Source organism: Oncorhynchus keta, unplaced genomic scaffold, assembly GCF_023373465.1.
Source record: "Oncorhynchus keta strain PuntledgeMale-10-30-2019 unplaced genomic scaffold, Oket_V2 Un_contig_383_pilon_pilon, whole genome shotgun sequence".
NCBI lineage: Eukaryota > Metazoa > Chordata > Actinopteri > Salmoniformes > Salmonidae > Oncorhynchus > Oncorhynchus keta.
Window position 1 is genome coordinate 135,874 of NW_026287457.1, and position 15,132 is coordinate 151,005.

General features: G+C 47.4%; 1 protein-coding gene across 1 annotated transcript in view; it reads left to right on the forward strand.

The window, feature by feature from the left end:
* Window positions 1–15,132, forward strand: part of LOC118380901 (calpain-3-like) — a 72,265-nt gene that overhangs the window by 40,232 nt on the left and 16,901 nt on the right. The window contains exons 11-16 of the mRNA XM_052508668.1: window positions 27–38; window positions 218–426; window positions 7,155–7,191; window positions 10,314–10,391; window positions 11,657–11,714; window positions 14,557–14,621. Of these exons, the coding sequence (XP_052364628.1) occupies window positions 27–38; window positions 218–426; window positions 7,155–7,191; window positions 10,314–10,391; window positions 11,657–11,714; window positions 14,557–14,621 (459 nt within the window). The remainder of the gene's footprint in view (window positions 1–26; window positions 39–217; window positions 427–7,154; window positions 7,192–10,313; window positions 10,392–11,656; window positions 11,715–14,556; window positions 14,622–15,132) is intronic.

A 15,132-nucleotide genomic window follows, 5' to 3' on the forward strand; every position in this document is an offset into this window, starting at 1 on the left:
TCACTCTTCTCTCTGTCTGTCTGCAGGTGCCGAAGGAGGTAAAGGACCGGAGATGTGGAATGTGTTTGTTTACACATTGTTGTTTTTCTGTTTCTAATTTATATTTTTAAAACAATGAAAGTGTCTATGGTTAATAGTATGACAACAATGACTAATTCAACACTTCGCTTTCACACTTTTCATTCCAAATCTTTCTTCTCCTCCCTCCTCTGACCAGATGCACGGAAACAAGCAGCACATGCAGAAGGACTTCTTCCTGTTCAACTCATCCAAGGCTCGCTGCAAGTCCTACATCAACCTGAGGGAGGTGACCCAGCGCTTCCGTCTGAGCCCCGGGGAGTACGTGATCATCCCGTCTACCTACGAGCCTCACCAGGAGGGAGAGTTCATCCTCAGAGTCTTCTCCGAAAAGAGGAACACCTCAGAGTGAGTGAGAGAGAGAGAGAGAGCTGGGTAGTGGTGGAGCGCAGAGGGAATGTGGGAATATGACTAGTCCCCCGGGGAAAAGCAATGCCATAGTGGAGCGTTTCAGGATTGTATTATTAACAGTATGGCTGGCTGGGGGTTGAAACAAACGCAGATAAACGGCCTGCGCTATTTCCTTTTTAAAGCTATTTCTCAGACGTTTTTCTGGGATCACGTTGTGTCGTTGTAAAAACAGCGGATCCCGTTGTTTTAAAGAGCATGTTACCTTTCAAAAGTCAATCGCAGTGCTTATCTTATCTTATTATTACAGGTCTCTTATCTGCATTTGTTTTGATCCCGGCCCATGTCACTTCCTTGGACACTGGTTAACTATTTATAGATTTGAATATAAGTGATTACTATATTCCATTCTAGTAACTTAATTACGATCTTAGTAATAGTATGGGATAGGAAATTAGTCTTTGTTATTGCCAGCTTCTCAGGTGTTTTACATTATCTGGCCCAATGTCTATGATGGGTTAAGCAATGTGGGTGGGTTTGTGTTGGGTTGTTGTCAGCTTAGGGTGCCCCTTTTGGGGAGGGGGTGCTGGTTGGGGTTATGGGTGGGGGTTGGGGTCAGACCACCCAGGACAAACTATTTTAACGGCCATTTGATTTGTAGTGCTGGAAGGAATCGGCCCCAGTTCGAAGCTGTTATGGAATCTTTTTTAGGACAAGCGACTTCAGATTCCGGCAAGCTCCGGTAAACATTTTGTTTCAGTATTAAAATAAATCTCCTGCTCTGCCTCCAAACGTCCCGAAACAACCTTCACCCTAGAAAGCAAGAGCTCCTAGCTCTGGTGGAATAGGAGTATCTGAATGACTACAACAACTAGAAGAAGCTGAAAAAAGCTTAAATCTGAAGAAGCTAGAAGAAGCTGGAAAAACGCCTGAAAGAAGCTTCAATCTGAAGAAGCTTCAATCTGAAGAAGCTGAAAGATCTGGAAGAAGCTGAAAGATCTGGAAGAAGCTGAAAGATCTGGAAGAAGCTGGAAGATCTGGAAGAAGCTGAAAGAAGCCGGAAGAAGTTGAAATCTGAAAAAGATGTAAAGAGATATGACCACGTTGATTATGGACTGGTTTCCCGGACAAAGATTAAGTCTATTCCTAAAAAACAAAAATCAATAGAGAATCCCCTTAGAATCTTTTTTTTTTTTTTTAAATCCAGGATTAGGCTTCATCTGTGTCCAGAAAACCAGCCCTATGAGTTTTAACATGTACTAACCTATTAGCAATATCTTCAATTTCAGCTGACTAGAAAGTGTGTGCCCTCAGGCCTGGAGGGAAGCTCGTCCTTCCGCTTCCTAAGAAGAGTAAAGCCCCCTTTACTGGCTCAAATAGCCGACCAGTCAAACTGTTACCAACCCATAGTAAAGTTTTAGAAAAATTTGTGTTTGACCAGATACAATGCTATTTACAGATAGACCAGATACAATGCTATTTACAGATAGACCAGATACAATGCTATTTACAGATAGACCAGATACAATGCTATTTACAGATAGACCAGATACAATGCTATTTACAGATAGACCAGATACAATGCTATTTACAGATAGACCAGATACAATGCTATTTCACAGTAAACAAATTGATGACAGACTTTCAGCACGCTGATAGGGAAGGACACTCAACAAACACAGCACTTACACAGATGACTGATGATTGGCTGAGAGAAATTGTTAATTTCATTAAAACATTATGGGGGCTGTCTTGTTAGACTTCAGTGTAGCTTAACGGTCTGCTGGTCGAATGTAGGTGTTATGGCATTACACCCCCCTGCTATAATGTGGATAAAGAGTTATCTGGCTAACAGAACACAGAGGGTGTTCTTTAATGGAAGCCTCTTCAACATAATCCAGGTAGAGTCAGGCATTCCACAGGGCAGCTGTCTAGGCCCCTTACTTTAAAAAAATCTTTACTAATTACTAATGACATGTCACTGGTTTTGAGTAAAGCCAGTGTGTCTACGTACACGGATGACTCAACACAATACACGCCAGCTACTGCAACACTCAACAAAGGGCTGCAGTTAGTTTCAGAATGGGTGGCAAGGAATAAGTTAGTCCTAAATATTAAAACATAAATAAAAGCATTGTATTTGGGACAAATCATTCACTAAAGCCTAAACCTCAATTATATCTTGTAATAAATTATGTGGAAATTGAGCAAGTTCAGATGACTAAACTGCTTGGATTAAGCCTGGATTGTAAACTGTCCTGGTCAAAACATATTGATACAACAGTAGCTAAGATGGGGAGAAGTCTGTCTATAATAAAGCACTGCTCTGTCTTCTTACCAACACTGTCAACAAGGCAGGTCCTACAGGCTCTAGTTTATACCTTCTTAACAATACTATCAACAAGGCAGGTCCTACAGGCTCTAGTTTATACCTTCTTAACAATACTATCAACAAGGCAGGTCCTACAGGCCCTAGTTTCTACCTTCTTAACAACACTATCAACAAGGCAGGTCCTACAGGCCCTAGTTTCTACCTTCTTAACAACACTATCAACAAGGCAGGTCCTACAGGCCCTAGTTTCTACCTTCTTAACAACACTATCAACAAGACAGGTCCTACAGGCCCTAGTTTCTACCTTCTTAACAACACTATCAACAAGGCAGGTCCTACAGGCTCTAGTTTCTACCTTCTTAAACAACACTATCAACAAGGCAGGTCCTACAGGCCCTAGTTTCTACCTTCTTAACAACACTATCAACAAGGCAGGTCCTACAGGCCCTAGTTTCTACCTTCTTAACAACACTATCAACAAGGCAGGTCCTACAGGCCCTAGTTTCTACCTTCTTAACAACACTATCAACAAGGCAGGTCCTACAGGCCCTAGTTTCTACCTTCTTAACAGCACTATCAACAAGGCAGGTCCTACAGGCCCTAGTTTCTACCTTCTTAACAACACTATCAACAAGGCAGGTCCTACAGGCCCTAGTTTCTACCTTCTTAACAACACTATCAACAAGGCAGGTCCTACAGGCCCTAGTTTCTACCTTCTTAACAACACTATCAACAAGGCAAGTCCTACAGGCCCCAGTTTCTACCTTCTTACCAACACTATCAACAAGGCAGGTCCTACAGGCCCCAGTTTCTACCTTCTTAACAACACTATCAACAAGGCAGGTCCTACAGGCCCTAGTTTCTACCTTCTTAACAACACTATCAACAAGGCAGGTCCTACAGGCCCTAGTTTCTACCTTCTTAACAACACTATCAACAAGGCAGGTCCTACAGGCCCTAGTTTCTACCTTCTAATCAACACTATCAACAAGGCAGGTCCTACAGGCTCTAGTTTCTACCTTCTTAACAACACTATCAACAAGGCAGGTCCTACAGGCCCTAGTTTCTACCTTCTTAACAACACTATCAACAAGGCAGGTCCTACAGGCCCTAGTTTCTACCTTCTAATCAACACTATCAACAAGGCAGGTCCTACAGGCTCTAGTTTCTACCTTCTAGACAGCATTATCAACAAGCCAGGTCCTACAGGCTCTAGTTTTGTCACATCTGGACTACTGTTCAGTTGTGTGGTCAGGTGCCACAACGAGGGACTTAAGAAAATTGCAATTGGCTCAGAACAGGGCAGCACAGCTGGCCCTTGGATGTTCACAGAGAGCTAATATTAATAATATGCATGTCAAACTCTCCTGGCTCAAAGTGGAGGAGAGATTGACTTCATCACTACTTGTATTTGTGAGAGGTATTTGCACTGAGCTGTCTGTTTAAACGACTAGCACACAGCTCAGACACCCAACATACCCCACAAGACATGCTACCAGAGGTCTGTTTAAACTACTAGCACACAGCTCAGACACCCAACATACCCCACAAGACATGCTACCAGAGGTCTGTTTAAACGACTAGCACACAGCTCAGACACCCAACATACCCCACAAGACATGCTACCAGAGGTCTGTTTAAACTACTAGCACACAGCTCGGACACCCATGCATACCCCACAAGACATGCTACCAGAGGTCTGTTTAAACGACTAGCACACAGCTCAGACACCCAACATACCCCACAAGACATGCTACCAGAGGTCTCTTCACAGTCCCCAAGTCCAGAACAGACTATGGGAGGCACACAGTGCTACATAGAGCCATGACTACATGGAACTCTATTCCACAGTACTACATAGAACCATGACTACATGGAACTCTATTCCACAGTACTACATAGAGCCATGACTACATGGAACTCTATTCCACAGTACTACATAGAGCCATGACCACATGGAACTCTATTCCACAGTACTACATAGAGCCATGACTACATGGAACTCTATTCCACAGTACTACATAGAGCCATGACTACATGGAACTCTATTCCACAGTACTACATAGAGCCATGACTACATGGAACTCTATTCCACAGTACTACATAGAGCCATGACTACATGGAACTCTATTCCACAGTACTACATAGAGCCATGACCACATGGAACTCTATTCCACAGTACTACATAGAGCCATGACCACATGGAACTCTATTCCACAGTACTACATAGAGCCATGACTACATGTAACTCTATTCCACAGTACTACATAGAGCCATGACCACATGTAACTCTATTCCACAGTACTACATAGAGCCATGACTACATGGAACTCTATTCCACAGTACTACATAGAGCCATGACTACATGGAACTCTATTCTACAGTACTACATAGAGCCATGACTACATGGAACTCTATTCCACAGTACTACATAGAGCCATGACCACATGGAACTCTATTCCACAGTACTACATAGAGCCATGACTACATGTAACTCTATTCCACAGTACTACATAGAGCCATGACTACATGTAACTCTATTCCACAGAACTACATAGAGCCATGACCACATGGAACTCTATTCCACAGAACTACATAGAGCCATGACTACATGTAACTCTATTCCACAGAACTACATAGAGCCATGACCACATGGAACTCTATTCCACAGTACTACATAGAGCCATGACTACATGGAACTCTATTCCACAGTACTACATAGAGACATGACTACATGGAACTCTATTCCACAGTACTACATAGAGCCATGACTACATGGAACTCTATTCCACAGTACTACATAGAGCCATGACCACATGGAACTCTATTCCACAGTACTACATAGAGCCATGACTACATGGAACTCTATTCCACAGTACTACATAGAGCCATGACTACATGGAACTCTATTCCACAGTACTACATAGAGTCATGACTACATGGAACTCTATTCCACAGTACTACATAGAGCCATGACTACATGGAACTCTATTCCACAGTACTACATAGAACCATGACTACATGGAACTCTATTCCACAGTACTACATAGAGTCATGACTACATGGAACTCTATTCCACAGTACTACATAGAGTCATGACTACATGGAACTCTATTCCACAGTACTACATAGAGCCATGAGTCCATGGAACTCTATTCCACAGTACTACATAGAGCCATGACCACATGGAACTCTATTCCACAGTACTACATAGAGCCATGACTACATGGAACTCTATTCCACAGTACTACATAGAGCCATGACTACATGGAACTCTATTCCACAGTACTAGATAGAGTCATGACTACATGGAACTCTATTCCACAGTACTACATAGAGTCATGACTACATGGAACTCTATTCCACAGTACTACATAGAGCCATGACCACATGGAACTCTATTCCACAGTACTACATAGAGCCATGACTACATGGAACTCTATTCCACAGTACTACATAGAGCCATGACTACATGGAACTCTATTCCACAGTACTACATAGAGTCATGACTACATGGAACTCTATTCCACAGTACTACATAGAGCCATGACTACATGGAACTCTATTCCACAGTACTACATAGAGCCATGACTACATGGAACTCTATTCCACATCAAGTTAAATTTGATTTAAAAAAACACCTTATGGAACAGCGGGGACTGTGAAGCAACACAAACATTGGCACACACACACACACACACACACACACACACACACACACACACACACACACACACACACACACACACACACACACACACACACACACACACACACACACACACACACACACACACACACACACACACACACACGATAACATACGCACTATACACACCTGTACACACGGATTTTGTATTGTAGATATGTGGTAGTGGAGTCGGGGCCTGAGGGCACACCCTTAGTGTGTTGTGAATTCTGTAATGAATGTAAATTGTTTAACTGCCTTAATTTTTTGCCCGACCCCAGGAAGACTAGCTGATGCCTTGGCAGCAGCTAAAGGGGATCCATAATAAGTACAAACACATGTAACGGCTGTTAAATTATCATATTTTCTTACAGCTCGTTGTGAGGTGGTAGGGGTGTGGTACAATCATTACTGTCATTCAGTTCAATGCTATTGGATAATGGACCATAATAAGGCTTTAGAACTATGCCAGTTTTTGATAAAACAGTATAATTCTCTATGATTGATGTTGCAACATTACAGTTCCCGACAGTATCCAGAGATAAACTGTATAGACATTTAGGAATAGCTGATGATGGGAAATGTGATGAAATAATGTGTAATTGGGATGTTGAAAGCGTTTGATTCTCTGTAAGAAAATGTGATCCAGATGATGTCATCTCTGTCGGCGTCACCATGGTGACTGCTGTTTGTTGGGTTTCTAATCAGGGAGATAGAGAACAGGATCGAGGCTGATCATCCAGTGGTGAGTTTCTGTCTGTCGTTCTGTCCAACTTCCTGTGTCTGTCTGTTGTTCTGTCCAGCGTCGCGTCGCGTATCTATCTGTCGTTCTGTCCAACTTCCTGTGTCTGTCTGTCGTTCTGTCTGCATCATGTATCTATCTGTCTCACAGTCCACAGCCCAACTTCCTGTGTCTGTCTGTTGTTCTGTCCAGCGTCGCGTATCTATCTGTCTCGCAGTCCACAGCGCAACTTCCTGTGTCTGTCTGTCGTTCTGTCCAGCATCGCGTATCTGTCTGTCAGTCTGTCTCGCAGTCCACAGCCCAACTTCCTGTGTCTGTCTGTCGTTCTGTCCAGCGTCGCGTATCTATCTGTCTCGCAGTCCACAGCCCAACTTCCTGTGTCTGTCTGTCGTTCTGTCCAGCATCGCGTATCTGTCTGTCAGTCTGTCTCGCAGTCCACAGCCCAACTTCCTGTGTCTGTCTGTCGTTCTGTCCAGCATCGCATACCTATCTGTCTCGCAGTCCACAGTCCAACTTCCTGTGTCTGTCTGTCGTTCTGTCCAGCATCGTGTATCTATCTGTCTCGCAGTCCACAGCCCAACTTCCTGTGTCTGTCTGTCGTTCTGTCCAGCATCGCGTATCTATCTGTCTCGCAGTCCACAGCCCAACTTCCAGAGGTCGGTCATTCTGTCCAGCATCGTGTATCTATCTGTCTCGCAGTCCACAGCCCAACTTCCTGTGTCTGTCTGTTGTTCTGTCCAGCATCGTGTATCTATCTGTCTCACAGTCCACAGCCCAACTTCCTGTGTCTGTCTGTCATTCTGTCCAGCATCGTGTATCTATCTGTCTCGCAGTCCACAGCCCAACTTCCAGAGGTCGGTCATTCTGTCCAGCATCGTGTATCTATCTGTCTCGCAGTCCACAGCCCAACTTCCTGTGTCTGTCTGTCGTTCTGTCAGCATCGTGTATCTATCTGTCTCACAGTCCACAGCCCAACTTCCTGTGTCTGTCTGTCGTTCTGTCTGCATCATGTATCTCTCTGTCAGTCAGTCCACAGCCCAACTTCCTGTGTCTGTCTGTCGTTCTGTCAGCATCGTGTATCTATCTGTCTCACAGTCCACAGCCCAACTTCCTGTGTCTGTCTGTCGTTCTGTCAGCATCGTGTATCTATCTGTCAGTCAGTCCACAGCCCAACTTCCTGTGTCTGTCTGTCGTTCTGTCAGCATCGTGTATCTATCTGTCTCACAGTCCACAGCCCAACTTCCTGTGTCTGTCTGTCGTTCTGTCAGCATCATGTATCTCTCTGTCAGTTTGTCAGCATCATGTATCTCTCTGTCAGTCTGTCAGCATCATGTATCTCTCTGTCAGTCAGACTCCAGTCTCTATTCTTTCACCATGGCTTGGATTAGTGTGGTTATTAAATAAACAACAGAATTTTGCCTTTTGAAAGGGAAATTGGCCCGATATTATCTCAATGAGAAATGACATGAAAACAACAGTATTCGTTTTTTCGGTTTTCAGAAGTGTATCTGCTTCAGACACTTTGCCTCCCCTCCTCCCTCCCTCCCTCCCTCCCTCCCTCCCTCCCTCCCTCCCTCCCTCCCTCCCTCCCTCCCTCCCTCTCTCTCCCCTCCCTCTCTCCCCTCCCTCCCTCCCCCTCCCCCTCTCTTTCTCCCCTCCCTCTCTCCCCTCCTCCCTCCCCCTCTCTTTCTCCCCCTCTCTTTCTCCTCCTCCCTCCCCCCCCTCTCTTCCCTCCTCCCCTCTTTCTTCCCTCCCTCCCTCCCTCCCTCCCTCCCTCCCCTCCCTCCCTCCCTCCTTTCTTCCCTTTCCCTTCCCTCCCTCCCTCCTCCTTTCTCCCCTCCCTCCCCTCCCCCCTCTCTTCCTCCCCCTCTCTTTCCCCCCCTCGCCTCCCTCCCTCCCTCCCTCCCTCCCTCCCTCCCCCTCCCTCCCTCCCCTCCCCCCTCTCTTTCTCCCCTCTCTTCCCTCCCTCCCCCTCTCTTTCTCCCCCTCTCTTTCTCCCCCCTCCCCTCCCTCCCCCTCTCTTCCCTCCCTCCCTCCACTCTTTCTTCCCTCCCTCCCTCCCTCCCTCCCTCCCTCCCTCCCCCTCCCTCCTCTCTTTCTTCCCTCCCTCCCTCCCTCCCTCCCTCCCCTCCCCCCTCTTTCTCCCCTCCCTCTCTCCCTCCCTCCCTCCCCTCTCTTTCTCCCCCTCTCTTTCTCCCCTCCCTCCCCCTCCCTCCCCCCTCTCTTCCCTCCCTCCCTCCCTCCCTCTCCCTCCCTCCCTCCCCTCTCTTTCTTCCCTCCCTCCCTCCCTCCCTCCCTCCCTCCCCTCCCTCTCTTTCTTCCCTCCTCCCTCCCTCCCTCCCTCCCTCCCTCCCTCCCTCCCCTCCCTCCCTCCCTCCCTCCCTCCCTCCCTCTCTTTCTCCCCTCCCTCCCTCTCCCCCTCTCTTTCTTCCTCCCCCCTCTCTTTCTCCCCCCTCGCTCTCCCTCCCTCCCTCCTCCCTCCCTCCCTCCCTCCCCCCTCCCCCCTCTCTTTCTCCCCTCCCTCTCTCCCTCCCTCCCTCCCCCTCTCCTCCCCCCTCTCTTTCTCCCCTCCCTCCCCCTCCCTCCCCCTCTCTTCCCTCCCTCCCTCCACTCTTTCTTCCCTCCCTCCCTCCCTCCCCTCCCTCCCTCCCTCCCTCCCTCCCTCCCTCCTCCCTCCCCCTCCCCCTCCCTCTCCCCCTCCCTCCCTCCCTCCCCCTCCCTCCCTTTCTTCCCTCCCTCCCTCCCTCCCTCCCTCCCTCCCCCTCCCCCTCTCTCTCCCCTCCCTCTCTCCCCTCCCTCCCTCCCCCTCTCTTTCTCCCCCTCTCTTTCTCCCCTCCCTCCCCCTCCTCCCCCCCCTCTCTTCCCTCCCTCCCTCCTCTCTTTCTTACCTCCCTCCCTCCCCCTCCCTCCCTCCCTCCCTCCCTCCCTCCCCTCCCTCCCTTCCCTCCCTCCCTCCCTCCCTCCCTCCCTCCCTTCCTCCCTCCCCCCTCCTCTCTTTCTTACCTCCCTCCCTCCCCCTCCCTCCTCTCTTTCTTTCCCTCCCTCCCTCCCTCCCTCCCTCCCTCCCTCCCTCCCTCTCCCCCTCCCTCCCCTCTCTCTCCTCTGTGTCCTCTTCTCCTTCTCAGCCGGCCCCAGCCAATGCGGGGGAGGAGAGTGAGGAGGACCAGCAGTTCCGGAGCCTCTTTCAGCAGATAGCCGGGGATGTGAGTACGGGGAGTACAGGGAGGCCAGGGAGGCCAGTGAGCGCTTGGGGGAGTGTGAGTATAGTGCTGGGGTGGGGGGGGTCAATCAATGTGCTCCCAATCTAGGGCCGAGATTCAATCCGATCTGCATCAGATCCGCGTTGCAGCGTGCTTGACGTGTCTAAGGTCATCTCCCGATTGAGCTGACATTGAGCTGACATATGCGCCAGTCTCCGCGAACACGAGGAACATCGCCTTTAGAAGCGGTCTGATTGAATCCCGGCCTATATTTCCTGTCATGTCGACTGTATTTCTGGCATATTACAGTTGTTCCCAGACCTGGGTTCAAATACTGTATCTACGCTTCATTTAGCCTGGTGCAATGAAACCAATGGATTTGTCCCAAAAGTGGAAACTGCCACTCCAGGTAGGCTTAATCAACCGATTTAAAGCAAGAATTATAGAAAGGACGACAAATACTACTTGAACTCAGGTCTGGTTATAAAAATGAATCTGGTTATTTTATCATATAATGCTTTGAGACTTCAACAGATTAACTACGGAAGCCCTGAATTATCTTGTTTGAACGACTTAGTGTCTCGTTCGTAGGATTTAGTAAAAACACCCCAAAAATCATTAGAATATATTTTAAAAGGCACACCTGTTAACTGACATACATTCCGGGTGACTACCTCATGAAGCTGGTTGAGAGAATGCCAAGAGTGTGCAAAGCTGTCATCAAGTCAAAGGGTGGCTACTTTGAAGAATCTCAAGTATAAAATATATTTTGATTTGTTTAACATTGTTTCGGTAACCACATGATTCCATATGTGTTTATTTCATAGTTTTGATGTCTTCACTAATAATAAATAATAATAATATATGCCATTTAGCAGACGCTTTTATCCAAAGCGACTTACAGTCATGTGTGCATACATTCTACGTATGGGTGGTCCCGGGAATCGAACCCACTACCCTGGCGTTACAAGCGCCATGCTCTACCAACTGAGCTACAGAAGGACCATTATTCTACAATGTAGAAAATAGTGAAAATAAGGACAAACCCTTGAATGAGTAGGCTTGTCCAAACTTTTGACTGGTTCTGTATATAAATATATACTCTAAATTTGTTCAAACCAGATACTGAGTTGTTCAAATTAGATTTGCTTTTCCCCCTTGGGCTTCGGGGCTTCCGTAGATTAACACAAAAAAAAACGAATGCCAGTTTAAAATGAACATGTAAAATTCCCTTCAGATGATCTCCATGTGTCCTTCCTCTCTCACAGGAAATGGAAATAACCGCCAACGAGCTGAAGAATGTCCTCAACAGCATCGTCTCCAAACGTAAGACTAAAAATCACAGTTTATACAGTCCTTCAGTCACATGATCATAACAGAAGGACTTCCGGAGGATCCATTCTAGAACCTGTTCTTCTTCACCGTTTACAATGGGGTCCAAAATTATTGCCGTTGATAAAGATGAGCAAACATGACTTAATATAGTATATAATTCAAATACTGAGCTAATGTAAGCATGTATGTATGCAATTTTTTTTGGGGGGGGGGTAAATTGTACTATTTTATACTATTACAATTGCTCAGAGAAAGAGATTTTGTTGATCAGATGAAACAACTACCTCTCAAGTAGGGGTCAAAATGATTGGCACACCATGTTTTCAATACCTTGCGAGGATAACGGCACTGAGCCTTTTTTCTCAAATGTTTTATGAGATTGGAGAACACATGGGAAGGGATCTGATTCCTCTTTACAGCATCTTTCCAGATCCTTGATATCCTTCGTCTGGTCTTATGGACCTTCAATGGGGTTCAAGTCCGGAGACTGAGATGGACTGGCCCTCTTCAATGGGGTTCATGTCCGGAGAGTGAGATGGACTGGCCCTCTTCAATGGGGTTCATGTCCGGAGAGTGAGATGGACTGGCCCTCTTCAATGGGGTTCATGTCCGGAGAGTGAGATGGACTGGCCCTCTTCAATGGGGTTCATGTCCGGAGACTGAGATGGACTGGCCCTCTTCAATGGGGTTCATGTCCGGAGACTGAGATGGACTGGCCCTCTTCAATGGGGTTCATGTCCGGAGACTGAGATGGACTGGCCCTCTTCAATGGGGTTCATGTCCGGAGACTGAGATGGACTGGCCCTCTTCAATGGGGTTCATGTCCGGAGACTGAGATGGACTGGCCCTCTTCAATGGGGTTCATGTCCGGAGACTGAGATGGACTGGCCCTCTTCAATGGGGTTCATGTCCGGAGAGTGAGATGGACTGGCCCTCTTCAATGGGGTTCATGTCCGGAGAGTGAGATGGACTGACCCTCTTCAATGGGGTTCATGTCTGGAGACTGAGATGGACTGGCCCTCTTCAATGGGGTTCATGTCCGGAGACTGAGATGGACTGGCCCTCTTCAATGGGGTTCATGTCCGGAGACTGAGATGGACTGGCCCTCTTCAATGGGGTTCATGTCCGGAGACTGAGATGGACTGGCCCTCTTCAATGGGGTTCATGTCCGGAGACTGAGATGGACTGGCCCTCTTCAATGGGGTTCATGTCCGGAGACTGAGATGGACTGGCCCTCTTCAATGGGGTTCATGTCCGGAGACTGAGATGGACTGGCCCTCTTCAATGGGGTTCATGTCCGGAGACTGAGATGGACTGGCCCTCTTCAATGGGGTTCATGTCCGGAGACTGAGATGGACTGGCCCTCTTCAATGGGGTTCATGTCCGGAGACTGAGATGGACTGGCCCTCTTCAATGGGGTTCATGTCCGGAGACTGAGATGGACTGGCCCTCTTCAATGGGGTTCATGTCCGGAGACTGAGATGGACTGGCCCTCTTCAATGGGGTTCAAGTCCGGAGACTGAGATGGCCATTGCAAAATGTGGCCAATGAGCCATTTCTATCTGGATTTTGATGTATGTTTGGGGGTTAATGTCTTGCTGAAAGATCCCCTTGTGGCCCAGTTTCACCCTCTTGGCAGAGGCAACCACGTGTTTAGCGAGAATGTCCTGGTACTGGGTAAAGTTCACTGCCTTTTGCTTATCTTTATCACGGGTCTCAATCATTTCAAACCCCACTGTATATAAATCATATTCACAGATATGGACTGTCTGGTCCCCAGAAGAGTTTGGAAACACTGTCCTAAATCTCCCTCTCTCTCTCTCTCTCTCTCTCTCTCTCTCTCACACTGATAACTATAGAAGTCTCTCTCTCTCTCTCTCTCGCTCTCTCTCCTGTCTCTCTCCCTCCTGTCTCGCTCTCTCTCTCACACTGATAACTATAGAAGTCTCTCTCTCTCTCGCTCTCTCTCCTGTCTCTCTCCCTCCTGTCTCTCTCTCTCTCTCTCACACTGATAACTATAGAAGTCTCTCTCTCTCTCGCTCTCTCTCCTGTCTCTCTCCCTCCTGTCTCGCTCTCTCTCTCACACTGATAACTATAGAAGTCTCTCTCTCTCTCACACTGATAACTATAGAAGTCTCTCTCTCTCTCACACTGATAACTATAGAAGTCTCTCTCTCTCTCACACTGATAACTATAGAAGTCTCTCTCTCTCTCGCTCTCTCTCCTGTCTCTCTCCCTCCTGTCTCGCTCTCTCTCTCACACTGATAACTATAGAAGTCTCTCTCTCTCTCGCTCTCTCTCCTGTCTCTCTCCCTCCTGTCTCGCTCTCTCTCTCACACTGATAACTATAGAAGTCTCTCTCTCTCTCGCTCTCTCTCCTGTCTCTCTCCCTCCTGTCTCGCTCTCTCTCTCACACTGATAACTATAGAAGTCTCTCTCTCTCTCGCTCTCTCTCCTGTCTCTCTCCCTCCTGTCTCGCTCTCTCTCTCACACTGATAACTATAGAAGTCTCTCTCTCTCTCGCTCTCTCTCCTGTCTTTCTCCCTCCTGTCTCGCTCTCTCTCTCACACTGATAACTATAGAAGTCTCTCACTCACTCACTCACTCACTCACTCACTCACTCACTCACTCACTCACTCACTCACTCACTCACTCACTCACTATGTTGTTATTCTCCCAGTAATCACCTACAGCATTGTTTCCCAGCCCTCAACCCGGTCCACCGCAACCACGGATAGTCCACAGTTTTGTTCTAGCCCTGCACACCAGATTAAAATAGGTAATGGTTTATTGGTAATTTTGTCAATGTGTTAATCCTCTCTCTCTCCCACAGATAAGGACCTGAACACAGAGGGTTTTAGCCTGGAGTGCTGCAGGAGCATGATCTCTCTCATGGACGTATCCTCTGTATCTGTGGTGTCTGTAGATAGAGACCCTCCTGGGTCAGGTTGTCTGTAGATAGAGACCCTCCTGGGTCAGGTTGTCTGTAGATAGAGATCCTCCTGGGTCAGGTTGTGTTGTCTGTAGATAGAGACCCTCCTGGGTCAGGTTGTGTTGTCTGTAGATAGAGACCCTCCTGGGTCAGGTTGTTTTGTCTGTAGATAGAGACCCTCCCGGGTCAGGTTGTCTGTAGATAGAGACCCTCCTGGGTCAGGTTGTCTGTCGATAGAGACCCTCCTGGGTCAGGTTGTGTTGTCTGTAGATAGAGACCCTCCCGGGTCAGGTTGTCTGTACATTTACATTACATTTAAGTCATTTAGCAGACGCTCTTATCCAGAGCGACTTACAAATTGGTGCATTCACCTTATGACATCCAGTGGAACAGCCACTTTACAATAGTGCATCTAAATCTTTTAAGAGCGGGGGGGGGGTGAGAAGATTCTTTATCCTATCCTAGGTATTCCTTAAA